The sequence below is a fragment of the Citrus sinensis genome, chromosome 6 (genome assembly GCF_022201045.2).
Source record: "Citrus sinensis cultivar Valencia sweet orange chromosome 6, DVS_A1.0, whole genome shotgun sequence".
Lineage (NCBI taxonomy): Eukaryota > Viridiplantae > Streptophyta > Magnoliopsida > Sapindales > Rutaceae > Citrus > Citrus sinensis.
Window position 1 is genome coordinate 22,255,347 of NC_068561.1, and position 27,929 is coordinate 22,283,275.

At 35.2% G+C, this 27,929-nt stretch overlaps 6 protein-coding genes across 21 annotated transcripts; 2 read left to right on the forward strand and 4 right to left on the reverse strand.

Moving 5' to 3' along the window:
• The first annotated feature begins 1,393 nt into the window (after positions 1 to 1,393).
• LOC102614065 (histone-lysine N-methyltransferase, H3 lysine-9 specific SUVH1-like) lies at positions 1,394 to 5,499 on the forward strand. 9 transcript variants are annotated; one of them, XR_371062.4, is made up of 4 exons: positions 1,409 to 1,514; positions 1,627 to 1,675; positions 1,790 to 4,074; positions 4,516 to 5,499. XR_371062.4 is itself a non-coding variant. In XM_052443232.1 (3 exons), the coding sequence occupies exon 3, from the start codon at positions 1,844 to 1,846 to the stop codon at positions 4,007 to 4,009; it is 2,166 nt and encodes a 721-aa protein (XP_052299192.1). In that variant the 5' UTR covers positions 1,394 to 1,483; positions 1,627 to 1,675; positions 1,790 to 1,843; the 3' UTR covers positions 4,010 to 5,499. The 9 variants fall into 9 exon arrangements, 4 of the variants coding, with proteins under 4 accessions (XP_052299192.1, XP_024955525.1, XP_024955526.1 ...); XR_371063.4 differs by having other exon boundaries at positions 5,172 to 5,499; XR_371064.4 differs by having other exon boundaries at positions 5,264 to 5,499.
• A 4,256-nt stretch (positions 5,500 to 9,755) lies between these two features.
• On the forward strand, positions 9,756 to 11,682 carry LOC102614945 (nascent polypeptide-associated complex subunit alpha-like protein 1). Its single transcript, XM_006481928.4, has 4 exons — positions 9,756 to 9,923; positions 10,287 to 10,374; positions 10,897 to 11,024; positions 11,123 to 11,682. The coding sequence occupies exons 1-4, from the start codon at positions 9,864 to 9,866 to the stop codon at positions 11,459 to 11,461; spliced, it is 615 nt and encodes a 204-aa protein (XP_006481991.1). The 5' UTR covers positions 9,756 to 9,863; the 3' UTR covers positions 11,462 to 11,682.
• A 739-nt stretch (positions 11,683 to 12,421) lies between these two features.
• LOC102615241 (probable E3 ubiquitin-protein ligase RHC1A) lies at positions 12,422 to 15,346 on the reverse strand. Of its 6 annotated transcripts, none has more exons than XM_052443115.1 (3): positions 15,155 to 15,346; positions 14,691 to 14,757; positions 12,422 to 13,635 (listed from the first exon to the last, which is right to left on the reverse strand). In XM_052443115.1, the coding sequence occupies exon 3, from the start codon at positions 13,615 to 13,617 to the stop codon at positions 12,688 to 12,690; it is 930 nt and encodes a 309-aa protein (XP_052299075.1). In that variant the 5' UTR covers positions 13,618 to 13,635; positions 14,691 to 14,757; positions 15,155 to 15,346; the 3' UTR covers positions 12,422 to 12,687. The 6 variants fall into 6 exon arrangements, with proteins under 6 accessions (XP_052299075.1, XP_006481993.1, XP_024955402.1 ...); XM_006481930.4 differs by having other exon boundaries at positions 12,422 to 13,706; positions 15,155 to 15,345; XM_025099634.2 differs by lacking the exon at positions 14,691 to 14,757 and having other exon boundaries at positions 15,155 to 15,345.
• Positions 15,347 to 17,022: 1,676 nt separating this feature from the next.
• LOC102615918 (hypothetical protein) lies at positions 17,023 to 18,750 on the reverse strand. 2 transcript variants are annotated; one of them, XM_015531533.3, is made up of 5 exons: positions 18,568 to 18,750; positions 18,438 to 18,482; positions 17,778 to 18,184; positions 17,565 to 17,681; positions 17,023 to 17,316 (listed from the first exon to the last, which is right to left on the reverse strand). In XM_015531533.3, the coding sequence occupies exons 3-5, from the start codon at positions 18,150 to 18,152 to the stop codon at positions 17,239 to 17,241; spliced, it is 570 nt and encodes a 189-aa protein (XP_015387019.1). In that variant the 5' UTR covers positions 18,153 to 18,184; positions 18,438 to 18,482; positions 18,568 to 18,750; the 3' UTR covers positions 17,023 to 17,238. The 2 variants fall into 2 exon arrangements, with proteins under 2 accessions (XP_015387019.1, XP_006481995.1); XM_006481932.4 differs by having other exon boundaries at positions 17,778 to 18,177; positions 18,568 to 18,749.
• A 1,045-nt stretch (positions 18,751 to 19,795) lies between these two features.
• Positions 19,796 to 21,133, reverse strand: LOC107177571 (vacuolar iron transporter homolog 4). Its single transcript, XM_015531531.3, has one exon. The coding sequence runs from the start codon at positions 20,751 to 20,753 to the stop codon at positions 19,998 to 20,000; it is 756 nt and encodes a 251-aa protein (XP_015387017.1). The 5' UTR covers positions 20,754 to 21,133; the 3' UTR covers positions 19,796 to 19,997.
• A 145-nt stretch (positions 21,134 to 21,278) lies between these two features.
• On the reverse strand, positions 21,279 to 27,644 carry LOC102616211 (uncharacterized). 2 transcript variants are annotated; one of them, XM_006481934.4, is made up of 14 exons: positions 27,113 to 27,644; positions 26,975 to 27,009; positions 26,801 to 26,879; positions 26,642 to 26,720; positions 26,353 to 26,430; positions 26,095 to 26,267; positions 25,745 to 25,801; positions 25,150 to 25,309; positions 24,739 to 24,958; positions 23,895 to 24,008; positions 22,899 to 23,018; positions 22,755 to 22,806; positions 21,971 to 22,124; positions 21,279 to 21,742 (listed from the first exon to the last, which is right to left on the reverse strand). In XM_006481934.4, exons 1-13 carry the CDS (start codon positions 27,227 to 27,229, stop codon positions 21,972 to 21,974), a joined length of 1,437 nt encoding a protein of 478 aa, XP_006481997.1. In that variant the 5' UTR covers positions 27,230 to 27,644; the 3' UTR covers positions 21,279 to 21,742; position 21,971. The 2 variants fall into 2 exon arrangements, with proteins under 2 accessions (XP_006481997.1, XP_006481996.1); XM_006481933.4 differs by having other exon boundaries at positions 21,956 to 22,124; positions 27,113 to 27,639.
• Between the last annotated feature and the right edge of the window lie 285 nt (positions 27,645 to 27,929).

The following is a 27,929-nucleotide window of genomic DNA, read 5'->3' on the forward strand; positions in this document are numbered from 1 at the left end:
ACCTTATTTTATTATTTTCATAACATAATTTTAAAAAACTTACCTATTAAAATAATTTTACAATTTTTAATAAATGTTCTCATTGACAACCAAACAACTAAATTATTTTTGGTGAAAATTCTACTTTTAAAAGCTTTACTAATAAAAAGTTAATTTAAATAAACTTTATTTGAAAAACTATATCAAACGGAGCCTAAAAAAAGCTCAATAAGTTTTTGAAAGTAGAGATTGTACAATGTATTCAAAGAATAAAATTATCTAAAATGCCCTTAATTTATTTGAACATCTTATTTTATTTATTTCATAAGATAATTATAAAAATTTGTCTATTAAAATACTTTTATAATATTTAATAAAAACTCTTACTGATAACTAAATAATTAAAATATTTTTAATAAAAATTATATTTATATAAATTCTATTAATAAATTTCTATTTAAATAAATTTTACTCAAAAAATAAACCATACGGAGGTGTGTGTGCGTGCGTGTGGTATAATTGATTCCGCAATATCGTGCCAAGGATAGAACAACCATATAGATTGATAAGGATGCCACGTTGAATGATTTATTACTTTAAATAAAGCGTGGGTAAGTTTATCACTCTTCTGAAAAAAAAAAAAGAAAGTAAATAACTATTTTTGTGGCAAGCTCAGCCCGTTTAGCAGACTATTTGGGTTTGCATAGGCCCAGGCTTTGAAGCCGACACGCCCCAGCAACTGGGCCTGTTATACCCTCTGGCACAGCAGAATTGACAAAAGAAAATTAAAAAAAAAAAAAGGCGCGAATGATAGGGATACAAGTTTACTTTACAAACATATTTTTTACATAAATAAAAATACACGATTGGTTAAATGATTTTCATACGAGCTCACTTTGGTAATACATCATTGGAATGAGATATAATTGTGACGAAGTTTTGATTTCAATATTATTAGATTATAATAAAAAAAAATAAAGTTTAAATTTAGATTACATATTCAAATACGTGTCTTTTCTATTAAATATCAAGAATTGATTAATTTTTTTGAAAAGAATTAAATATCTTATTTATAAAAATGAGTATTGTAAAAATATTAAATATTTTACATATTGTATTTTAAAATTTCATCTTAAATAATATAATATAAAATAAATAATAATATAAAGTAATTAATTCACTTAAAACCGGAGAACTTTATCAACTACTGTAAATGACACGTCACACTCAAAATTATATTAGATGAATTTTTAAGATAAAATTTTTTTGGATATGTATCCTTCGCTAATAAAAGAAATAAATGGACCCGCCCCAAGTGAATTCAAGTGCAAAAGAGACGATCAGGATCTGTAGACGATCTACACAGTCGCACCGAGAGCCCACTGGTCCGCAAAACACACGAATATCGCTGTCTGAGTAATAGTATGAATTAATAAAAACTATATATTGGGGTATTCAAATCACAATTGGAAATCACTACAAAAATTAGAAATGAAATGATCAGGTAACGACAGTAGATGCAAATCCTCTCTTCGGTATTTGACTTTCCCCTGATCTGTTTGAATATCGATTTCTTATTAATTATTTTATGTACTCTTGAATTGTTGCTTGACGACATCTGTATCCATTTGCATGTTCATGTGGCAGGAATTCATTCTCTTCAACAAATTTAATTTAACCAAAGTTTTGCTTGCCGGTATGAAAATGAAACCTCCTGTGACTTTTAACATTTTTGTTTCCATCTTATGTAGGCTAAGTAGCTTTTATCCATTTTGGTTTAATTTTTATAACTGTCTTCGTCTAATATTAGGAGCTGATATTACTTGAAGAATTTGAGTTAGCATAACTGGGAATTTTGTTTGTAATGGATCAAACTTTTGGGCAAGACTCGGTTCCTGTTTCTGGGCCATTGGATAAGTCTAGGGTTTGGGATGTAAAGCCGTTGCGGCGTCTTGTTCCTGTATTCCCTTCTGCACCCAATTCATCTTCCTCTTCAGCTCCGCCAGGTGCTGCCCCATTTTTTTGCACCGCTCCGTTTGGTCCTTTCCCTTCCGAGGTTTCCCCCTTCTACCCGTTTTCTGCTTCAGTGGGGGCTCAGGGGCAGCCCCAACAAAATGCATCTTTTGGATATGGCAACCCAGTTACTGCTGCTGTTCCAATAACTTCATTTAGGACGCCGCCGCACTCAACAGCTCAGGTAAATGGAGATACTGGGCCATCTAGGAGTTCTAGAGGTCGTGTTCAATCGCAATCCCAGGGCAGTTTTGGAGATGAGGATGGATACTGTGACAGCCAGAATCAGGGTGCCCAGTTTGTGAGTAGATATAGTATGCACATTGCTGATGCGGAGGATAATAGTAAGGGTGGGAGGCGGAAGAATAAGCCCCAGAAGAGGACTAGAAGTGGGCGGGATATCAATGTTACCTTGCCAGATATTGATGTGGATTCAATAGTTAACAATATTCTCTCATCATATAATCTCATGGAATTTGACACTGTACGGCGAACTGATGGTGACAGGGACTCTGTGGGATATATACTTCTGATATTTGATTTGCTTCGAAGAAAACTATCGCAGATTGAAGATGTGAGAGAAGCAATGCCAGGGGTTGCTAGACGACCTGACTTGAGAGTGGGTACAATCTTAATGAATAAAGGGATTCGAACCAATGTTAAGAAGAGAATTGGAGCTGTCCCTGGTGTTGAAGTTGGGGATATTTTCTTTTTCAGGATGGAATTGTGCTTGGTTGGGTTACATCATCCAATTATGGCAGGAATTGGTTACATGGGTCTGACAGTTAATTTAGAAGAAGAGTCCGTGGCGGTTAGTGTTGTTTCGTCCGGGGGATATGAGGATAATGTAGAGGATGGGGATGTGTTGATTTACAGTGGACAAGGAGGGAATATTAATAGGAAAGACAAGGAAGTGACAGACCAGAAACTTGAGAGGGGTAATCTTGCTTTGGAGAAAAGCTTGCGTCGGGGAAATGAGGTACGGGTGATTAGGGGTGTGAAGGATCTGTCAACTCCAACTGGCAAGATATATGTCTATGATGGTCTTTATAAAATCCAGGAGTCATGGACTGAGAAAGGAAAGTCAGGCTGCAATGTATTCAAATATAAGTTTATTAGGGTACATGGGCAGCCTGAAGCATTTATGACATGGAAACTGATTCAGCAATGGAAGGATGGTATCTCTTTGAGAGTTGGGGTCATATTACCAGATCTTACGTCCGGGGCAGAAAACATACCTGTTTCTCTTGTAAATGATGTTGATGATGAGAAAGGGCCTGCACATTTTACATATTTGGCTAGTCTCAAGTATGCTCAACCAGTTGATTCACGTGAAATTTTTGGTGGCTGTGACTGCCGCAATGGATGTGTCCCTGGTGATCAAATTTGTCCATGCATTCAAAAAAATGCTGGCTATCTTCCGTATACTTCAAATGGTGTTCTTGTGACTCAAAAATCCTTAGTGCATGAGTGTGGTCCTTCTTGTCAGTGTCCTCCTACCTGCCGGAACCGAGTGTCTCAAGGTGGCCTGAGAGTACATTTGGAGGTGTTTAAAACTAAGGATAAAGGCTGGGGTCTTAGGTCTTGGGATCCCATCCGTGCTGGGGCTTTCATATGTGAATATGCAGGGCAGGTTATTGACATTTCGAAGATAGAGGAACTTGGAGGTGAAAATGTAGATGATTATCTTTTTGATGCTACCCGTACATATCAGCCTGTAGAGCCTGTGCCTAGTGATGCCAATGGGGTTCCAAAGATACCGTTTCCCTTAATTATAACTGCAAAAGATGTTGGAAATGTAGCTCGTTTCATGAATCACAGTTGCTCTCCCAATGTGTTTTGGCAGCCTGTTCTCCGCCAAAGTGACAAGGGGTATGATCTTCATGTTGCATTTCATGCCATCAAACACATACCTCCCATGAGAGAGTTGACTTATGATTATGGCCTGCCAGACAAAGCAGAAAGAAAGAAGAACTGCCTTTGTGGGTCATCAAAGTGCAGAGGCTACTTTTACTAATGTTTGATCAACAGATGACATTGGATGGGAATATGGTCCTGGCTAACTAATGCATTTAGAAGAAGGTTAGATTTCTCCAACCTACTTTTCTAGGCTTTTACTAGTGATTCCAAATTTTTAATTTGGATGACTGCTGTGAAGAAATAATATTGCATTTTCATATCTGCACTAATAGAATGTGGTTTGTTTGTTAATTAAATTTCCCTAATATCTTATAAAAGTTGAATTATCAAGTAGTTTGACATAGATCCAAACAATGTCATCGTGAGTATGCTTTTTTTATATAATAGTAAATATTTTACGGTCCAATATTCCTAAGACTAGTAATGCTATTCAGCATTCTTAAAACAATGCATAAGAATACTAATACTGTTCAGCATTCTTAAAACAAAGCATAATTCCTGAGGCACCAGATATATGGGTGAGGAGCTCAGCAATGAGCTAACCTTTTTTGTATAGTCTGCGTGGTGACAGGGCTTGATCCTCATCTTGTGGTGGCCTGGCAGGATAAATGGAAGGCATGAAATTAACATTTGGACCTTAACATTTGCATATAGTGCTCAAGGTATTCCAGTTATGGAGATAGTGATTTTACCTTAATTATCTTTTTCTGATTGCTGTGACACCAAAAAACATTGACTTTTTATTAGAGCTGCTGTGAGAGAAGGCTGGTTTTGATATACTGGTTGCAGCCTGAAAGCTTGTCTTGTGTAATGTCAGAAGGGAATAGATTCATTTTTTGATAATGGAAGTGAAGAAAAATTCCCTATTTGAGTTTTTTTAGGAGATTCATAGATTAATTTCTCCGTCTGGGTATGTATTGCTAAACAAGGGACTGAGATACTTATTTCAGTTTTGGTTAGTTATTTTACTTAGAATGAGCAATAACTTGCCTCCTCTCTCCATGGCTATAAGTGTTCATAGGTCTGAGCTTGTGCTTGTGGCTCACGTGCTCATGCTTTTATTTTTTATTATACAAAGTGCTCATAAGTGTTCATTTTGTTCTGATCTGTTATTAATAGTTTGCATGCATCTAAATTATATGAGCCATGGTTCTGTTATTTTATTATTGAATATTTACATGGTCTCTCATTAAATAGAACATCTGGGTGTGCTTAAACCATGTTCTCACTCTTGCTGGATTGCCTGGTCCTTTCCTTAGGTAATCTCTAGTTGCCAGGGGGACAAGGCTGCAGAGTGACTTGAAAATGCAAGTGTTTTTGCTGAATGCATTGTGGTTGAACTGTATTTTAGTTTTACAGATATTTGCAGGAAAGAATGCTGAGAACTATCTTGTTTGGTTTTGTAGTCATCAGCACAAGAAGAAGTTTTTTTGCAGCTTGTTCATGTGCTAACATTTTGAAGATGTAACATAAGAATTTTTTGTGTAGAATCCATCCAAGTTGTAACATGGAACACTATACAGTGCTCCTGTATAGTTTAGTGTAACTTGCTTCTCCCAATGATATTGCCTACACTATTTTGATGCATGTGGGTTTGTTATATAACATGGAGTCAACGATACTCCTGACCTAGTCAAGGATTTCTACTCTGTTAATTTATAATGCGTCACGGTACATACATTTCCAAAAAAGTCTATGCTTCAGGATGATATGGGTGGGGTTTCATTGTGCTTGTATGTATCATTCCTAATTTCATGGAGCCTTAGATGATAGTGGCCCTTTTGCTGTAATTGATTCTGTTGTTGCTTCAAGGTCTAAGAGAGATAAACTAGGGGTATTTTGGTTGCATATATTTTAACGAGATACATAATTGAATGTACACGGGTTGCTTCCCTTGAGCAGCCTAGAGATGAATCAGGGAGTTGGCTTGGAAAAGTCTCATCTTGTGAAGAGGAATTTACAAATGACAAAATTCCCTGCAAGGCATAATTTACAAATGAACTAGCAAGCCACCTGTGATTGTATCAAGTTCACAAAGATTATAATAAAATAATGAGAAGTTTTTCTTGATTGGTATATCATCAATTTTGTATACCCTTTAGTTGGATAGAATGAAAATTTGGCACCAGGTCCAAAAAAATTGTTACCGAAAAGAGAAAAAAAGAGAGAGAGAGAGTTTTGTACCCTTACTGCAAACTTAGTGAAAAGATCTACCCATTTAAAATAATAATAGTAATTATACCCTCCTTGAAAGCATGCTGAAAGCTTGTTTAGACCGAACTTCTTGATTGATTCATCTAATCCTCTGTAGACTTGATTGAATAAGATGTTGGTAGTGATGCGTATATTGATTAATCTTGAAAGATTTAAGCTCAACCCAAATGGATGCTTCGATAAGGAGTTTGAATGCATCAGTACAATTCAGGTAATCATAAAATTAGATAATTGCGGTATAACCATTACCGACTAAATGCTCAAGTTGATCAAGAAGAGCTTGTTCAATCATAGGCACTGGTTGTTTTTCTTCTTGGTTAATTATTCTGATCAATAGAGGACTCAACCTGGTTACGAAGACTGTTCATTTTGCATCTCCATCTGAAGATGAAGATTTTCATCACAAGAAACAAGCACACACTGAATAGGGTCATCAATCACATGACATCTGTTGTAGAAAATATAAAATAATCAATAAAAGTGGGCAGCAAAAAGTAATACTCCTAAAAAATGAGGAGTAGAGTCATGCTCCCCCAAAAATGGAGAGTAAGAGCCATGCTCCCCAAAGAGCACGAACCACGGTTCCCCAAGAATAGGTAGCAGGAGTCATGCTCCTACGGAGCAGAAACCATGGTCTCTAAGAATGGAGAGCATAAATCATGGTTTCCACAAATGGAGGATGGCAAAAGTCGTCGATCTTAACCCATGAGGACTCTTGACTCAATTTTAGATTATGGACCGTACAGAAAAAGTCAAATTTAAATATAAGTGCTATTGTTGAATCAAGCCTAGTAAAATAAAAGTCAAAAATAGAATGATAGTGCTTGGTCCAGAAGTAAATAAAATAAAGTTTGACAGAATACAATCTGTAAAAAGATTAAAATGTTTTAATTCAAATCTGAGGGGATAGAGGAGAATTAGGAAAGTTTAAGTGAGAAAATGATTTTATTTGTAGAAGGTTATAAAAACAGAGGTCTCTTTTAGTATGGGGATACAAAAAAAAAAAAAAAAAAAACTGAGGGAGAATTGAATTGTAATTGCGACCTTAATAAAAAATTTATTCGACATAGAGTAGAGGTCGAACCACATTAATTTTCTCTGTCTTTTCATTGTATTACCCATATCTAAATTAATTCTCTAGTTGATCAGAAATCCGCGTCAACAACGTAAGTTGTTGACTTCTCATGTCCTGGTGATACAGCCCAAGTTGATCATAATGAGAGATCTCTTCAGCCGCTGACAACTCTTGAATCTCTTCGGGTTAGATGATAGGGTATGCTGCATACACCGGAGACACCCACCTAATGGGCTCAAGCCGGTCACAAGAAGTGCTTTGTTCACTCGCAGGCTTATTATATTTTATGGGTGATTCGCAACAACAGGCTCATCACCACATTGTCATTAACCTGATCTTCAAACTTTACCATTTTCCTTGATTTCGTCTCCCCTGCTCGCTGATGATCATTGGCTTCAACAATCTTGACATTACATATAATTTTATGGGAAAAATTCTCGCAAGTGGTAAAATTGACATTCCCTTTCAAAAAGAAATTGCAAGACATCACCTACGAAAGAACACGAAAGTTCAAGTTCATGAGTGCACTTTGTGTGATTGCCATTTTATGTTCCGTTTGATGTTTAAAGGATTTTCTCTAACAACAACAACACCGACTCCTCTAATCATTTCTCACAGGACAGGACACCGATGTTATGTCACCAAGGGCCGAGCTCCTACAATAGAAGAAGAGCGGATGCCATGGCACGTTTAGGTTTTTGCAGAATCATTTGAATTTCTTAATAAAATATGATAATATCATGAGTTTCAAGCGAGAAAATTTCATTTTAATTAATCTTGCATATTTGATTATTTTCTCACAATATTTTATTTTACTTTGAAGAAAATATGTTGTTTAAATTATATGATCTCATAAATAAATTTTGATAATAACTTGTAACTTTACAATTATTAATTTATCATTAATAAAGTTAATTATAATATCCTTGAGGTATAGTACTCTAAAGCTCAGATCCTCATACGTTGTCAAATAATAATATTTTATTGATTTTTATTGACTTTCTAAACATCTAAAAATGCTCAGATTGTGAGATACAATTTTATGTATTCTATTTTAATAAAAAAATTACATTATTGAAAAATAAACTTTTACATGTTATAACTTATAACCTGCACATCTCAAAAAAAAAAAAAATTTGATCAATTTTGAAAATTTTAGGTTATGGTTTGGCCGTATAGAGTTGAAGTCCAAACCCGCCCCTGGACGTCAGTAATCAATTGCCTTCTGTTTGTTGATGCCAGTTTTATACTATTTTAATGTGTTATTATTTTTTTGGATATTTAAAATTCCAATTGAGTTTAATCACTGACACTCTTTAGATTGTCTTCTTCTGTTTTATAATTTTTTTTTTTGAGAAAAAATTGAAGATAGATTTGTCTCATTTTCTAAACTATAATCTTGCGATTAACTTTGTTTTTTTTTTTAATTAACTACTAACTACACACCTTTGTTTTTTATTACGTGTTTGGTATGAGTTATTTAATATCAATTTGATATGACTAATCTAATAGTCATAACTGCTTATTTAATCTTATAATCTATTTTTCAGATTTTTTTGTTGTTTAGTTTTTTTTAAAAATAAAGCTTCCGAAGATTAAATAAGCTATTTGTTTTCATTCTTAAAAGTTCAAATTTTAGACTTTTCAAAAAAGAGGTTGAATTTTTTTTAAATGTTAAAATATCTAAAATATCTTTTATTATCTGACAATCTTGTTTAATTCATTTCATAACATAATTTTAAAAATTTTACTTATTAAAATAATTTTTAATTTTTAATAAAAATTCCCATTGACAACCAAATAATTTTTTTTTTTGTTAAAGATCGCTTAATGCTTGGAAGTTCCTTTATTTAATCATTTTCCTTCTTCGTGTTGCTAGATATCTCATTCATACACGTCTTCTCTTTGATTCTCAAGCCTATAATTACTTAGAGACAGAGTTCGAAAATGTCAAATTTTTTATGATTCCACCATACACGATTGAATTGTTAAAACTTCTAGATAGATATCCCACATCTGAACTGAATTTTTTTTGTAAAGTTTTACTAATAAAAATTTTACTTAAATAAACTCTATTTAAAAAAACTATACTAAATGGAGCCTTAAAGATAATAATTGCTTATTTAATCTTTAAATTTTTTAATTTCATTATTGTTTAGTTGTATTTTTAATAAGGATTAAATAAACTTTTTTATATGTTCTAATAAAAATATAAATTTTAAACTTTTAAAAATAAAAATTAGAAAAAGTTGTAAAAAAACTAAATCATCTAAAGTGCTTGAATCTAAATCTTAAGCGATGAGGGTTCACCGTTAGTCATTAACAAAAGGCGGGAGCTCCATTAAGAAAAAAGAGCCAATGATTATCCTTAAACTAAAGTGAATGTAAACCAATTAACCAACTCCGATTGTATTATAAATATATAAATAAATAAAATAAAAGATAGAAAAAAAAAACAACTCAGACTGCAAAATCCCATTTTATTTCCAAAATAAGGAATATTTGACCCGTGAACCATCAACCCGAACCCGGGTAAGACAGAGGTCCATGTCTATAAATTGCTTTGGTCCTTTGGAGAATATAATCGGGCATTTAGGGTTTTAGTCTTCTCTCTTTCGTGTCCGCTTCTCGTTCTCAAGTCTCAACACCCAGCCCAAAAAAAATGACTGCTCAGTCTCAAGAAGAGCTCCTCGCTGCCCATCTTGAAGAGCAAAAGCTCAACGTAAGTCCGTTTAGTTCTTGAAGTTTTGTTTTTCCGTGTGAAATATCTAAATAGGTCACTTTTAATAATTTTCTTTTCTTTTTGGGGTCAGAGAATTGAATTTCTTAGATAATCTATTTGATGCTGAAAGCCTTGTAGATCTCGTTGGATTGATTGGACTCAATGAGGGTTTTGATTAATTTGCATTTTAGATTCCATACTTAGTTGTTTTTCCTAGTTTATGTAGATTATATTGGACACCGTTTCTATGTGGGAGATAAGTTTTTACTTAATTGAGTAAATCCCTAATCCTCCCCGGTTTGGTAGATTTACAAAATAAACCTAGAACAGATGTTGATTGATGTGGCATAATATATATTGCAGCCCGATGAGCCTGTAGTCGAGGACGACGATGATGAGGATGATGATGAGGAGGATGAGGATGATGACAAGGATGAAGACGATGTGGAAGGTAAGAGAATAACCCATACATAGATTTGATATTAATATGTTTTATGAATTTTTTTATGTTAGATGTGTATATATAGGATTAAGTCATAGTATCAATCTTTACTTCCGATTATAATTAATTGGATGATATGTATCTTTGTGAGAAAGCTTCCTACGCATTAAATTTAATAGAGGGTCTTATATGTGTTTGTAAATAGTGTAAAAAAAATTGTTATGATGTTTAAGATTTTGGAGTGCTAGTGGTTGGCAAGGAAATGTATTGTTAATGGAATGGAAAGATTTATGAACTTGTAGTAGTGGTTCAAGCACAATTGATCTGGTAATATATCAATATCAGATTTAGAGTAATGGAGTTCTTATTCATAATTCATTCACATTATAAGGTATCATTGTGAAAAAATTGGAATTACTGAACAATATGATGGGCCATACGCAAACTAAGAAGTATATGCTCTGTATTTAGTGTAAACATTAATAAATAGAAAAGTGAGCATGCAGTTACTGACTGATTTCAATATGGCAGGGAAAGGAGATGGAAGTGGTCGCTCAAAACAGAGCAGGAGTGAAAAGAAGAGTCGGAAAGCAATGTTGAAACTTGGAATGAAGCCAATCCCTGGCGTCAGTCGAGTTACAGTTAAAAAGAGCAAAAATGTCAGTGTTTGAATTATTATCTAACTTTTTGTGTCCTGTTGCTTTGGTTCAAACATCTATATAGCATAAAAACTGATGCCTTCTTTTTCTTTTCCCAGATTTTGTTTGTTATCTCCAAACCAGATGTTTTCAAGAGTCCTACATCTGACACATACATTGTCTTTGGGGAAGCAAAGATCGAGGATCTGAGTTCACAACTGCAAACTCAGGCTGCAGAGCAGTTCAAGGTCCCTCCTCCTAACACAGGTAATGTGGCATCAAAGCCTGAGTCATCGGCCATGGTTCAAGATGACGAAGAAGTAGATGAGACTGGTGTGGAGCCAAAGGACATTGAGTTGGTAATGACTCAAGCTGGGGTACCGAGGTCAAGGGCTGTGAAAGCACTCAAAGCCGCAGATGGTGACATCGTTTCTGCCATTATGGAGCTAACAAATTGATGGTCACTTTCTTAATTATGTTGCTCTGCTGAATGATCCCATAAGGAAATCTTTTTTTTTTTTTTCTCGCTGTTACCATTTACAATTGAAGTTGCAGATTTTTGCTGGCTTTATAACTTTTCTCTCTTTTTTTTCCCCTCTTTTTCCCTTGTGTATCAGCATGAAACAGCTTTTACTAAGAATGTTGTTATGCGAGATTCCAATCTGGGTGTGAGAGTCAAGCCAATGAGGTTTTGATATATCTATTACATACTTACAATAGCTTTGGGAATTGGGAATCTTAGAGAAGGGTGGGGGATTTAAGAGAATAGTTCGTTTTATATCCTCCCTGTTAAAAAAGCAGCAGTTTATCTTGAAAACAAAATCACTAAAACACCTAGCTACGACATGTTACCAAATTCAATTTTTTTCTAATATCTTAGAGAATGGACATAATTGGGAAAATCATTTGGGTATATTTTTCATTTTCAAACACAAATTTGGTATTCAGAACCAAGAACTTTGAGTTGGTACTTGAGTGAAGGTGCATGCGGGTGTCTATTATCTTCACCTTAAAACTATTTTGAGATTGGCATTAAGAGATGTACCAAATTAGATGACAACTAAAAGAGAGATTTGATTCATAGACTTGGATAGGGAAAGTTTCAATAATTAAAAGACGACACAATGCTGTCGGTGAGTGACCAACTACTCGAAGATGCCTTCCTTGGCCTTCTGGTTTATATCACGTCCAAAGTCTGGATCACTGTTTTTGCTACTCTGTTTGTTCTGAATGTTAAAATTTTGTTACAAACTAAAGAGCAGTGAATCAAAAACGCATCAGTCCTTAATATCCCTATTTGCATAATCATGATGAGGCCACACTTTCAATTGAGGTTTTCAAGTCCAGAAACCATAGGTCGGAGTCGAACCAGGTCGCTTTTTTACGTTCATGGAATTAAGAAATGTGAAAAAAATAAATAAAAAGTAAAAATATTAAGAATTAAAAACTACGGGAAATTTTGCACGATAGCTGCAGATACAACTGAAAAACACAAAAAAGGGAAGTATAATTTACATAAAAGACGGTAGAACACAAACGACACCCAATTACTCTTTTAAGAGACACACTGGACTTGTAGATTTCAATGTCCCAACCAATTCCAAAGTTTTAAGAAGTCCTTTTTGGTATCAATTGAGACACCGACTTATCATGAACAATTTATTAACACACTGACTTCTAGTCTTTAATCAAATGGCCATCCGGAATACCCCATGTGAGGGTTATTCTCGTGCATTGCTGGTGAACTGCTTTCAGTTGTTCCATTGTGATTAGAGCTTGAATTCGAAGATCGGAACGGCCAGAAACCAGAGAACAAATTCCGTCTTCCTTGATTCTCCCTTCCGTTGCCATTACTACCAAAAGTGGTGCTTCGACTTTGACCACTTGAGCTTTGATGAATACGACTGCTACTTGACCCTTGCAGTGGTAATTCTTGGCGACATACAGGACATGAGTTGTGCTGCACTAGCCATGGCACAATACAATCTGAGTGGTATATATGGTTACATGGCATTTGTCTAGCTTCAGACCCCAGCTCGAATTTATCTTGGCAAACTGGACAGTGCGAATCAGAACGGAGATGCCTCTGTGTGATCCTAACGGTGGGCATAGCATCAATTGCAGATCTCGCCGCTGGGGGAGGGCCACGTCGATTATTAGCTGAAAGCTGCTCAAACAGTTCTTCCAATCCAGGACCTATAAAATAATCACCAGTATTACCACGTGCAAAGCCAAGCCCCGGAGCACCACCAAAGATTGCTTCGAATCCGCTATTTCCAGACAACCTTAAAGGAATTTGGCCACCAAATATCAACAAAGGTCCAAAACCCTGACCATGCTCAGGAGTTGAATCATATCTTCCCCGAATATCATGGCTATGCCTGTCTGCCATTCGGTGCCTCATGAAGGCTGAAAAAGCTTCCATAAGTCCAAGCCTCTGGTCACGTTCTTCATCATTGTCCAGGCCAAAGAAATCCAGAGGACTTACACTCACCATATCATCAAGCTCTTGAACAAATCCTCCACTGCAGTAAAGGCAGACTGCATCTTCTCCTTGCAGGCGAACTGGCCTCCTGCATCTGTAACACCAATGGGTGTTTCTGCCACTTGACATCCTCTCCTCTCTTTCTCCCTTCAAAAAGTCTCAGAAGTCAAAAACTAAAACTTGCACCCAGAATTCCACGTAGCTACTATCCTGGCATACTGGCAAACAAATCAATTAGATAGCATATTAATATAAACCTTTGGCCATCATCAAAGGCTATTTGATAACTTAAAAAAAATTGAGAAGTTATATAAAAATATTCAACAAAATGGTTTCTCTGATTATAGATTCATAATGTCATGATTCCTACTTCTACAAGAAAAGAAGGTTTAAAATAAACTTGTAAATCATATTCAATTGACAGAATGATGTAAAAAAACAAAAAAATCCAACCAAAAATCATAGGATCTGGTAGATAACATATTTTTTTTTTAAGGAAAAAAGAAAATTGTTTCTGTAAATTGCAAAGAAGAATTATGTGCAGTAGTTGAATTTTAAGAAATAAACCTCTTAAATGTACTTCAATAACTGTTTTATTCCGAAAAAAGAAATGAAATCGTAACTGGTACTAATATCTGAAAGTTTTTGAAGTCAATAAAGAAAATATATCAGTTTCAAATCGTCAGTTCAAAAATGCACAAAACATCCTGGAAGCACCATATTCAAGACTTCTCCATTTCTGGAAAGAGAAAACAGTATTCATACGTGCCAAAGCAGTCCAGTGAAAGTGAATAAGGAAATGTAAACAGTAGAAAGCAACGACAAATGTGCAGACAAATGCAGGATAAAAATCTATACCAGTAAATCTCTTCCAACCCTCACCCAAACCAACAAAGTTACATGGGAACTTTGGATATCCTACCATCAGTATCAAAATAGCTAAAGCAGTCCATACATTGCGGTTAAGACCATTAAAGAAAATGAAAGCCATCATCACAAAGGATACTTAAGAATAGATACAATAACCTATTCCTCAGATCCAGAGTATAGTGATGTGCTGCTAACAGTCGTATTAGCACATTCTAAATGATATAATCCTTTCTTTAAATTCCACGCGGGTCACTTGACTTGTGATTGACCAATTCTATGTTACATATGCGAACGAGAAAGAGTTACCACAGGAGCTAGATAATAAAAATTACTGAAAATCACACTCTTTGATGCATTCTCAGCTTGTTACTAGTCGCTGGTCGTCAACAAGAAACCCAACTGTTAAACAGCAACTGCTAACATCAATTTACAAAATAAAAAGCAAAAACAATGATACAATTCAAAGTCAAGAATCAAAGCTATGCTTCAGCTATCATTCAATCTAACAGAAACGTAAAATTTACGAAAATTTTCAATTCTAATTTGTTCTTCTTCTTCTTCTTCTTCATTTAAATGATCAGCTAAAAACTGAATTTATCCGGTACGAAAAAATAATTGCAAAATTTCGTTTTAATTTCCGCCATTTCTCAGCGACCAAACGGAACAGAAAAGCCGGAAACGATGACGTCATTATTATTGAAAGTGAAAATATGACAAAATTTTATGGAATCGTATTGTGATATAAACAATCGAACGAGAGATTAAATGAATCAAAAGACACGAAATCGGCACGTACCTTTAAGAAGAAATGCTTCGATTTTTTTTTATTTTTTTTGTTTTGTTTTGTTTTGGGGATGACTTATTGGGGAGGGAGAGAGAGAGAGAGCGAGAGGAGGAGGAGAGAGAAACCCTAGGCTATGGGCTGGAAAATGTGAACTTGGGAGATTTTTCTTTTTATTCTTTATTTGTCGATGTTGCTATTTCTGTCTCAACAGATAGACTTTCGAGAGACTTGAGTGAGTGATGGTTCTGAATTCGCTAGCTAGTTTACGCCAGGTGCGTACTACGCTCACTTTGCCTTGCAAGTCATCAGCACGTGCCCTTTTGGTCTTTCCCAGGCTACTTCTAGTCTACTTCTTACTTTCTTAGTTCTTTACTTACAGGCATTATGGAATTTATACTTGTCCAATATTATTTTTTCCTTTTAAATAAATATTATTAGGATATTTTAAAATTATATCTTTACTCACGTCTTGCTTTATTTTTTTTAATATAGAATCTATTAGCGAATAATATCTAAATAAAATAATGTGAACTTAATTTCTTACATATTGAGTTTACACCTATGATTAATTAATTAATACCTAATTGAGTTAGATGGAAGAATTAACTTTGGGTTTTTTTTTTTTTAATGAGATGTTTGTGAAAAATCAAATTAAAAGTTATAGGGCTTGGGAAGAACGTAAGTTGATAAGATAAGATTATTAATTTCAAATAAATGACCTTCTCTTAAATGTTCACAAATATTTATGAAATTGTAGAAATTATAGAAGAGCTATATGAGTACTAACATGCCGTGCGTTGGCCGTGGGCCGTGGGCAGGCCAAGACATTTTGGCTCTCCTTCTTTTAAACAATTTCTTCGAGCTATATCACACAAGCTTAGAAGCAAAAACATTAATAGGTTGGTTTTGCCCTTGACCAAGTTTTTTCTATTTATTATTTTATTTTTTCATTTTGTAATCACCAACGAAGTACAAAGATGTCACAATATAGTTGCATTGTCTTGTTATTTTTTACATTATTGTTTTCAAAACAATAATCTCACGTACAAATTCTAGAATTTTTTTGTTGCATAAACAATTGGTTTATTGGTAGTTAATAGAAATTATAACATTAATTAAAATTACACACTTGCACTTTACTTTCGTTAGATCTTCATCTATTAAATTCATTTAATGGATCCCATAATAATCTTCTAATGATTCATCAACGCAATTGACGGAATTTATTGAAAAGTTACAAACACTTTTGAACACAATCCATATGCAGATGCTCGTTTATAGTGAACTATTGATTGCTTTAAATGTAAGTTATTTCTTGGTTATCAATCAATTAGATGGCTTTAATTTTATGATCGTTCTACACAACAAACCCTTATTAATTTTTCATAATTTTCTTCCCGATGGGGTGCCATTTTTTTGGCATGGTATTGTGTGCCATAACGAATAAGGACACGCCGATTTTAAGGGCCCAGCAACACTTTTTCCGTTTCATAATGGCTTCGACAACTTTTTGATGTGGGCCTAAATGCTATGAGCTTTTTTGCATGCTTTCACAGCAATAATGGCAAATGATAAAAGAAGCTCTAATAATTTGTATCTAGAATGCATTGGCTTTGTCCCCATTTTATTCATCTCTCTATGCTGTTTTGGTGCCAAATGATGATATGGCGTGCAACCGCGGTCAGGTTTAGCGCCCACACTCTCTCTGTTGAAGACCCCGAGTTTTTGTATATCTTACATAATTTATATTGAGTTGGAAGTTGAAAATGAAAAACTTGAGTATAACCAAACTCGGGGTTTTTCAAGCAGAACACGAGTGAGTTGTGTACCTGACAAATGGCTATACCATAGTCATTCTATGATTATGAATCAATTGATGTCCAATGTGATTCCAAGTAATGAAAGGCTTTTCTGGGAAGTTGACTCCTCAGACAGAGACAGACTGTATTTTCCAACATACTATTCCTATTTCTTGCGGAAGCAATAATGAATTGAACAACAAAAGCTTATAAACAACTAAGAGAAATTCTCATGCTTCCTGGAGCATAATCCTATATAACAGCTAATGTCAAAAGAGGGAAAAAAAAAAAATGGTGTTACTTATAGCCGTCTCTCCTGTCTTGTTCTTCAGCTTCCTTGTTAGCAACTTGAACCGATTTGAACCAAAGAAACGCCTGTATGTCACGTCAGGTTAGATAAATAAATCGATACAACTTATTTTCTCCTAAACTAACATATTTCCCCAACCTTCAAGAAATTTTTCCCAGCTAGTCAATTAAATGAGTAGCATCTTTCTGGACCAATGCTCCTCTACACAAATATTGATAAAAGCTTCACTAAGCCAAAGATACCAGCATACTCCCTACATTGAAAATGCTCCTTGAATACCATAAAAGAGATAAAGCAAATTAAAAGAACTCACAGAAGTAGGGAAGCCAGTAAATGCAAAGAATCCGAGCAATGGAGCGTAGAAAATGCTGTCTGAATTGAGAATCCCAAAGACTGGATTCTTGTTTACATACTCAAAAATCGAACCAATCTGCAATCACAGGTTTCAAAATTACTTAATATTTCATATTTGTTTACCAGTGAAAGTCTAAAAGATCAAAAGAGAATAAAGATGCAGGAAGCTTACTGCAGCAATTGCTGTGATTGTTGAGGTGAGTAAGTATACATAAAAGGGAATCTCAAAGCTCCCTTGCGATGTCAAGCCTTTGCCTTCATCAGTAGCCCAAGGAGGGGGCTCATCAGAATCGGGTTTAGCCCAAGAGGGAATAGTTTCTTCAGATTCACTTGACTTTGCCGAACCTTCTGTCACAGCGAAAACGGAAAACCTATGAGGTAGCTTTTTATTTTGGAAGGCATGATAGCTCGGGTTCCTTTTTGCAACAAGTTGATTCAGGATCCTTTGTCCGTCGCCTAGAAATGGCTTGGGATGTGACGGTATTTGTTTCCCAGAACTACGGATCAGATTACAACTGGAGGAAGATAATATGGTTGCAGACATCATCACTTCCTTATCTTGCTTCTCTGAACTGTTACCTAGAATTTAACATAATATAAATTACTCCAAATGCCAAATTGTTATAAGGATACCGTGCTTGTCACCAAGTACACTTGAAAAACTACCCAAAAAAAAAAATATTCACGATTATGCAAATAAACTTCTGAAAGTTACAATTAAAATTAGATTATCATGTAAGAATCGTCACAGCAGTTAATTAAATTCTTCCAAAAACATAGCTACTAATATTTTCCAAAAATTATTTCAGTATTTGCATTCAATAACACGAACCTTCGTTGACGACCGCCGGAGGAACGGTGACAGAGAACCTGCCGCCTGTTGGATAATGAAGAACAATCATATTATTACTTTTCTTTTCACTATATTTATTTTTTTCCCAAAAAAAAAAAAAACAACTAACCTCAATTTGACGGCTTCACAGCGACGGAGTGAGGATGAGGAGGGTGGCGGATGTGAGCGGGAAAGAGAAAGTAAATTGTTAACGGTGATGGCCTCTTACTAGCCCTGTTCGCGTTATGACACCGATGTCATCACCAGTCACTCACTACCTCATCCACACACAAGGCACCACCAAAAAAAAAAAAAATCCCAAAATAAATAAAGATATTTCTGTAATTTCTCCATCTCATCTGTACAAATTTCTTTTCTTTTTAACATATATATAATTTGTAAATAATTTGGAGAAATTATCTATGTTTCTTTACTTGCAATCTCTACTTATCATATTCTTTACATTTATAAATTGAGCCCATTTTAATACACAATCCCAAGCCTAAAGTATATAATTGATAATTCAAGCCATCTCAAAAATTAAATAAAATTAATTCTAAAAATTCTAAAATATACTAGAGGTACCAATCAACTTAAGTAAAGAGTTGTTTACTTGTTTAGATATATATAAAGGTAAAAGGTTATTTAGTCCTTATATTTTATGATTAATATATATTTAATCCCTGTATTTTTTAAAATAACTCGAAACATCCCTATCGTTAAAGTATTAATATCCCTACCATTATTTTTTATTTCTTTTGGCTTACTTTTACAATATTATCATTTTATAATAATTTTTTGTTTGGACATTAATAAAAAGAAAATAATTAAATTATCAATTTAACCCTAAAAAATAAAAATAAAAAATTTATTAATTTTTTTGCAAGCACTATTTGCAGCCTTGGTAGTTTGCATACAATTTTTAACTTTTTTGACAATATAATTTTTGACAATTAAAAATTAATATAATTTTTTATTTTTTATTTTTATGGTTAAATTGGTAATTTAATTATTTTTTAATTAATGTCCAAACTAAAAAATTATTATAAAATTGGTAATATTGTAAAAGTAAGCAAAAAAAATAAAAAGTAACAGTAGGGGTATCAATACTTTAACAGTATGGATGTTTCGAGATATTTTTAAAAATACAGGGATTAAATAGACACTAATCTTAAAATACAGAGATTAAATGTGCTTTTACCCTATATATAATTTGTAAATAATTTAGAAAAAAATGAAAAGTTACCTGTCATAAAATTATTGTGATAAATTCTTTATTACCATCACAAAATTTGTTTTAACTTGAAATGTAGTATATAATGCAATACAATGATAAAGTTGGAAAGTGCAATGAAAATTTGTCATATATAACTATTGTAAGATATATTAATACGAAAATAAAAAATAAAAAATCTAACAAATTTCATAGCAAGTGTCGTAATATTCGTCGTTTGTTCTTTTTTTTTTTTTTTAAATTTCGAATAGCGGCTTGATGTTTATTAAGGCAGTAAGCATGTAACACTCAATACGGTGCGGTATTAAGTATTTGTTCAATCCGAATCAATCATTTCTGCCCTCACTATCAAAAGGCTTAAGCAAACCATAAGTAACTCCCATGGCAATCCATCCTCCAACTAGAACTCTCACTGCTGACACCCTAATCGGTGAGCCTCCAAGGTGAGCTCCAAAACCCCCGAAGAGTACCAGTGCTAACGAGGTAACTATTGCAATCACCACAATCCTAACAATGTATCGAGCAAAAAGAATGGCTGGCAGCAAAGGTACAAATGAACCACACAAAAATGCCAGAGCCGAGGCAGCTGCTGCCTTAAAAGGATTAGGCAGCACCTCCTGCAGGTCATCCCTCAATTCCGAACTACTCGGAAATGTCTTTGCATCTTCTATAACCACTTTCATCATGGGAGAACGTCCTGGAGAGAAAATTGTGGGCAACTTTGGCTCCGTCTCATGTAGCTTAGTTTCTTTAACGCTGGTGATATCGAGCTTCATCACGCGTTCGCAGTTGGTACTAGTAGTTGCTTTCTGGATATCTCGTTGGGTTGAAACAGAAACAAACTCTCCGACGGCCATGCTACATGCACCTGCAAGAGCACCAGCTAGTCCAGAGAGAACCATGGATCGCCTGTCCTCCTTCGCTGCACCTACACCAAGCATCAGTGATGTTGTGGAGAGCAACCCGTCGTTGGCTCCTAAAATGGCAGCTCGAATCCACTGTCCTCGCTGTATTCGTTCCTTCATCATCCCAAGGTTTTCATGATCGGGAGCACAAGGCTCTTGTGTTTGAGAGGAGGCCATGCATATAATATGTAAATGAAGATTTCAGACACATACGGTAGTGGAGTTATTGCCTACTGGAGTGTGGCTTCCGCAGGTGAGACACACTCATGGCACGTGTATATATGTAGAAAGACACACCGCAGATTCCAATTTCGTACAGCTATGGGGAGTCTTACGATATAATAATATGCTTAGGTTACACCGTCAATAGTTACAGAACAGGAACGTTAAAGTCTAAGGCATTCTCGTCTCTTAGTCTTAGAACCCCAGATGACTCGCGCATCTTTTTTGTACTTGAATACATTATAAAACTATATCATATGCTGATGTCTCTTTTGTTTTTATTCGAAAGACTGATCCACGTTCACATCCCTACTAAGTTTCTCGCCTGCGTTCCTGCCTAGGCAATATAATTGTCTCAATATTCAATGTTTTGCTTAACGCCACAAGTATCTTCTACACAATAAGCAAAATACCACCAATAGATGTTGATCCCTCACCCACCTATCGTGGGGCTCTGCTTCTGCACATGACCAAATTACAAAAATAAACAGCGCCACAAGAGGCTTAGAACTAATTTCTAGAATTTACAGCTATTTTAGTATCAATGTCGTAATCCACAGGGAAAACATAAATAATGACACTAGCTAGAATCACCTCCTTTTGCTAAGCTCTACCTTTTCACCAAATAAAAGTTCTTTAAGTTGCACGAAGCAATAAGAAAAGAAAAAATAAAAATACAACCCTCTGCTATACTAAGGAAACATGGATTGAGATATCAGTATACTTTCTTTTAGGATTTCATTTTAACTTCATTTCAAGGTTGTCTCAGGGATTATGCCACCACACACAAAAATTCCTGGTTTCCCCCCATCTTTTGAAACTTCTTGACGGCATGGCCTAATGCTTATCTAGTTCCAATATTCCATGATTTGATGAAGTCAAACAGCTGAAGATCAGCCAACCCAATGCAGAAGAGAAAAAGCCCTCCTCAAAGTCCTTAGCACCTGCATAACTATCCATTGTTATTGCTGCAATACATCCTAAGGCAAACATCTCTGCTAAAGATATTCAATTTGTAGTGGTGCTACAAGAGAAGCATCCTTAGATATTCAATTTGTAGTGGTGCTACAAGAGATGCATCCTTTCCTTGGACGAAAAAGTAAATGAGAGACAACATATAGCATACTGAATACCACAGAACTAAAGATGAAGTTTACCCAGTGAAATCAAACCTCAGTCGGCTTCACCAAGTCCATCACTCCCATCCCCTCTCTTGGATATTGCTGTAAAATGAGGGCTGCTTTTCTTCGATTGTGAAGCAATTTCCGCATTCTTCCTCAAGACAGCTCCTGGAGAGGGGTATGGACGCTGTTGAAATAGTGGACCCTGAAATTCACAGAAAGATTTTACAAGCAGCACAATAAGCCTCAAGGCCTGGTCAGACCCAAAGTTAATGTAAACCAATGGGATGATAAACATGTGTATGCACTTCAGCATGCTTGCACACATGCAAAGATAGACACAGGTAAGCAAAAGCTGTCACACGGCAATGCTTTTGACCAATATTAAGAATTACAAACAATCTATCAACACAACGAGGGGAGAGACCTCTAGAAGGAACCAGCTTGGGCATAAGAAATTTTTATCAATCTCTTGTATTTATGTGCATCATATAATAAATCATTCTGCCATACAACTAGCATAAAAGTATGAGTTGGCTTCTGTCCCTTTCAGCAAAATTAATCTCGATATAAGTATTTCCTAGTCTAGAACTAAATCTTGTCAAAATCGGGCCATCCACGGCAAAATGCTACACTTCGATAAGAGGTGCTGATAATCTGGTTTCACCTAGTGATCGGTCGAGTCACAACCGGCAAAATTAATCTGGATATAAGTATTTACTATTCCAAAGTAGCTCTGTACATTAATGCCTACAAATTCGGACATTCAGCTGTATCTACAGCATTATCAAACATCCATAGTTGAACAAAGATAAAATAAATGTAATCAGTATACCGTGGCAGTGGTGTCTGCTGCCCGGGGCTGCACTCCTTTTAGGCCAACAACCCTGCAGAATTATTACAGGATTAAACTAGACAACTCAAGCACAATACCAGAACATAATGAGAAAAAAAAACAAGAAACAAAATTATGATGTACCAGCCACCGCGGGGTGCATCTGAGTAAGAGCTTGGGTCCATGGGATCCAACTCATCATCCTCACTGAAAGCACGTTTTCTGCTATCTTTTCTATTTCCTCTTCCCATAGGAGGTTTCCAACTGGACCAAGAAACTCATGGTGAGACCTTTGTTATTCAAAAAATAAATGCATTACTACTAGTACACATACATTATTTCAACTTTTTGCATTTTTTTTTGGGTTGTTTTGGTGTTTTTTTTTTTGGGTGATTCCAACTGGTGTCCAACAGTCAAAGATATAAGCAAGACTTTACCAGGTTCAAACTTTTATACATGTCGACTCAATATGCAACAGAGACACGGCTTTATGCATTTGCCAAATTCTATCACCGTTCTGACGTTCTGTAAGAAAGAGCTAGTTGATTTAAAGCCAAGAGCCAAAGTCCATAACATTTGATGATAGTACCAAATGGAGTTAATTTCCATAACAAAACAACAGCAAGGAAATATCAATTCTCCTAGACAGCACCTAAAGACTTCAGCCAAGTAAACCAAGGTGAATGTTTTAGTCAAAATCCTCAACTAATTTCAAAGTTGCAGGACTGCAGCAAAACAAAATCCAGCGTTTATTCCATGGTAGTGCATACCATCGATCATTATATTTTATTGGTCTTACATCTCATTGTTTATCCATCCTTTCTCATAGAAAGTTTTGAGCACGGGTGTTTTTAGGGTTTACAAAGTCTCTGTGTCCATTCACAAAAATGAAAGTGATAATGTTTCTTATCCTTAGAGAGGCTGATAAGAATGCAAATATTGGCCCAGCAAAATCACTTGTATGAAATTAAATGTTTTCTTCTTAGAGCTCTTCCAAATTCATCTCTTTTTCCGAATACGACTCCTTAGAGCTCTTCCATATTCATCTTTTTTTCCGGATATGACAGCTACAATCAATTCAGTTGATAGCAAACCCCAAATCAGTTCACATAACCTAAGATTTAAAGAAAGATCAGTTACCTCTGTTTTGGTCCATTTTTGCCAGAATCTTCTTTGGCATTTGCAGAATTGCTGGTCTGCTGCTGCTTATTCAAGCTGGTCAACAAGTACTGGCACTGTGGAAGATTGAGAACTCTGCATGGAAACAGTTTGCAAGAAATTCCTTGTCAATGCGTCTTTCTTGGGGGGAAAAAAATCATCATATGCTATTTTTATGAAACCCTGAGAGTCAGGATAAATTTGCATGAGACATCCATGCACTGAATATTTAGTATTATAGATAAAAGGAAGTACTGTAGAAGAAACAAGATCCATGCATTTAATAACGTTTTTCTTACAGACAATGGATCATATTCATCCACAAAACGTAACTCAATAAAACAGTGACCTTCTTTCACTAGTCCTAAATTCTAATAAACCAACTTTGGTAAAAGCAGTGATCTTGGAATATTAAGCAGAAAACTTAAATCAATTAATGACGGAACAAAAATCTAAAATCTCAATTTAGACTTGAGAGAATACATAAATATGCAGGAATTGTAAATTGCTCAAAACTAAGTTTCTTAGATAAAAAATCATTTAACTTTAGAAAAATGATGATTCAACCTTCAAAACCTCACATCTATGGAATGCTACCTAAGAATCCCATAAAAATAAAATCTAGAAGAAAGCCAAAAAATAAATCGTCTTTCATTGGCCAGGTCAAAATTTAAACAAATTAATCAAGATGGATGATACCACAAGATTTCTTTCAATAATATTTTTTAAAAGATTTCTAACCACCAAATGACATGCACTGTGCTACATATTTCAAGGTGAAGTATGCTAATACACAGAAATTAGTGAGCAAAGGGCATCGTCCTACCTTGTACAGTGATTGCAGTAACCCCACGTCTGCACAAGACCTACTCCCCAACCACCGCAGTGCAAGCATCTCTCCAGCCCAGATGATGGGTTATCCCAGATCCCATTAGTTGTATTTCTCGAAGCATTGCTATCAGACTGTTCTGATGCAACAGGCTTTGATGAACCAGGGTGCACCCATTGTGATACATGGGTCCTTTTATTATAGTAATATTTATGTCCTGTTTGTTAAGAGCACAAAGTTTAAGATGTTAAGATAAGATGAGAAATTGCATTATCTAGTTGATTCATACGTTCTCTGGAAGTTTGACCATTGCATTAGCTTCCCAAAAAAAAAAAAATTCATAATTGTAATTGTGCAGAATCAAAGAAGAGAAATGAATGATGGAAATATGTTGCATATCAGGCATACCAGACGTTTCATCTACTGCCTCGATCCAATCTTCCATAAGGGATAAATGTGATGGAGTTTGTGCTCTGGAAGAAGTTTCAACAGGTCTTTCCCACTGACTCTTTCCTGTACTTTCATTGTAATAATATGAAGCACCACTTGCAGGGTCTTTTGCCTCCACCTAAATGGTTATTATTAGATGTTAATGGAGGCATGAAAGACCAAACATCTGTAAGAGGACTATGTCTAGACAAATTTTAGATATTTAAAGTCCTGGTAAATTCGAATCTATCTTGCATTTCTCCATGGTTGTTCACAATAAGGTTTTTAAAACTCTTGAATTCTATATGAATGTTCAAAATCAAAATTCATGTTCTCACCAAAATCAAGCATACCAAGCCTTTGTTCCTCATACTACAATTGCAGTTCCATCTGTATTTAAAAAGACCTAAAATGAATTTTTTTTTCAGAAATTTAAAACATAAGAATTTGAATGAAATCTCATTGTTCATATATGATCTCTTATCAACATTACATGATGAGCAAATTCTATACAGATATGCAGGCTAATAAAAACCAAATTAAATAAGAAAAACAAACAGCTATTGGAACGCACCCATCCAGGAAGCAACTTTTCTCTATCATCAAGTTGAGCCGAAGTACTCTCCAACTTCTGAAATCAAAAAATTTGAAGTAAACGGTTATGAAAATGTACAAGATGGCTTGAAGATACAATTTGTTCATACAAGTTGCAGTCCAAGTAAAGAAGCTTGCAATAAGTTGGCAGTATAAACTAGAGTCATATCTCACAAACATGAATCTAAAGAGTACGACCATATGGTTGGGACAGAGGTAAGAAAATACATATGTAACAAAAGAGAGAAATTTGTATCCATTGCATTAATGTTATTAAAAACCAATAAATAGGGACAATTAGTAGTGCTAAAACTAAAGACAGAAACTTGCATTATTAATTCTTGGAGGATCGCCATTTTCTGAGGTATCTTTAAGAATACCCCTTGCTCTCAATCTCTGCTTAAGATACTCGGGCAATTCTTTAGTTACAGGCTTTTGTTCTGACTCACTATCCAGTTTGAGATTTCTCTGGCCCATCCCATCATTTCCAGCTCCCTGAGTTCCTGAAGCACCACAAGATATTAAATACTAATTTACTTCACAATCAAGAAAAGTAGCATGTTTTCACTTTTCACTGGTAAGTCTTACTGGTTATGGCAGTACTCTGAACATTGTAATAAGCAACGCCACCTGGCACACCATACCCATTTCCAATTTCTGTGTTACCTGGAACACAAGAAAAGAATTAGCAAACAAAATTCTTCTCAGATAAATCTAAAAAGAGCTACTCAGCTGCTTATTGAGTTGCTGCAAACTTTGAGTACGTCACTATGCAGACAAGCAATCCACAGAGAAAACAATAATTGAATGGGTGGTAAAACTTGTTCCACTAGTAAACAACATAAATTAACATCGGCACAATAAACAGAATACCAACCTTGATTGGGACCTGTTGGCTTGCCACGCTTTAAAGCCATTTCTGCACGATGTTCTGAGGTCATCTTCAGTAAGTGCTCCTGGCAAAAAAACTCATAATAGCTAACAATACCACCCAATATGGTACCAAATAGGAATAAGAAATATATAAGTTGCATACTTTAAGAGCATTGGGATCACTTCGTTTAGCAAAAATGTCTGCACCATCATGGTGACTAGCACCCACAACTCCTTCCTCTCTGAAATCAAATTCCAAAATACAAGTTATTAAACATAGACGCCAGATTGTTTATCGATATAAGCCATTCAAATAGGAAGCAAAATGATATCTAACCTTTGTCCTTGAATGATTTTTTGGGTTTCAATTTCCTACAAGACAGCGACAAAACAATCACGTCGTCGAATTTTTTTTTTTCCTTCTTAAAATAAGGGCAAGGAAATAAACGAAAGAGGAAAAGGAAGAGAGTGATACTTGTTCACGAAGCACAGCTTCTCGGGCAGCAGCTTCAATGTCATTGGCGCTGGCGTTGGTGCCGGCGATGTTGTAAATTGATGAATTTCCATACGTATGAGGCGGCTTCTCACCCATTATTAAGGCCCCTGCCGCAACCAACTTCGACGAAAGACTTGCTTCTTCTTCTTGTTGGCTCTTGTGTTTCTCTTTGTCAATAATTTCAATTTCAACAATTTATAATTGATGATTTCCTTGCTGGGTTTTGTGAGTGAAGAAGAACAATTAGAGAAGGAAGAGTTTTAGTCAGTGGCTAAACCAGGAGGTTAAAATGAATAAAAGTAAACTTGCGGGGGGAAACTATTCAAATTATGTAAAACACGGTGGTGTTCAAAGAAACATTTTAATTAGAATCGAGTAAATTTCAATTAGATCCCTACCTCCTCCGAAATCATTTTTCGACCTGGACCGCCCCTGGTTTTAGTGTTGGGTTTCGGCCGAAGGGCCCATGGGCTTTTGACCGAATACCCAAGTTATATCTTCCTTTTTTCTTTTTTATTATGCTCTCACATCATTAGAAAACTGGGATAAGCAACTTTGAATTTTCAGCACTGCAACATTGTACCTTTATTATGAGTCATAGAGTTTGTTTCACACAAAATCCATTTCTTTTAGCTTCCCTGTTAAATGATGTTCATAATTACAACTTTGAAAAGAAAATTCTATCTGAAAAAATTATTTAGTAAAACCAGCTCTTTTAATAGTTCTCTACTTCAACATACAAAATTACAAAGCTTAATTTGAAAAGTCATTTGGTCCTACAGCTCCATCACTAGCC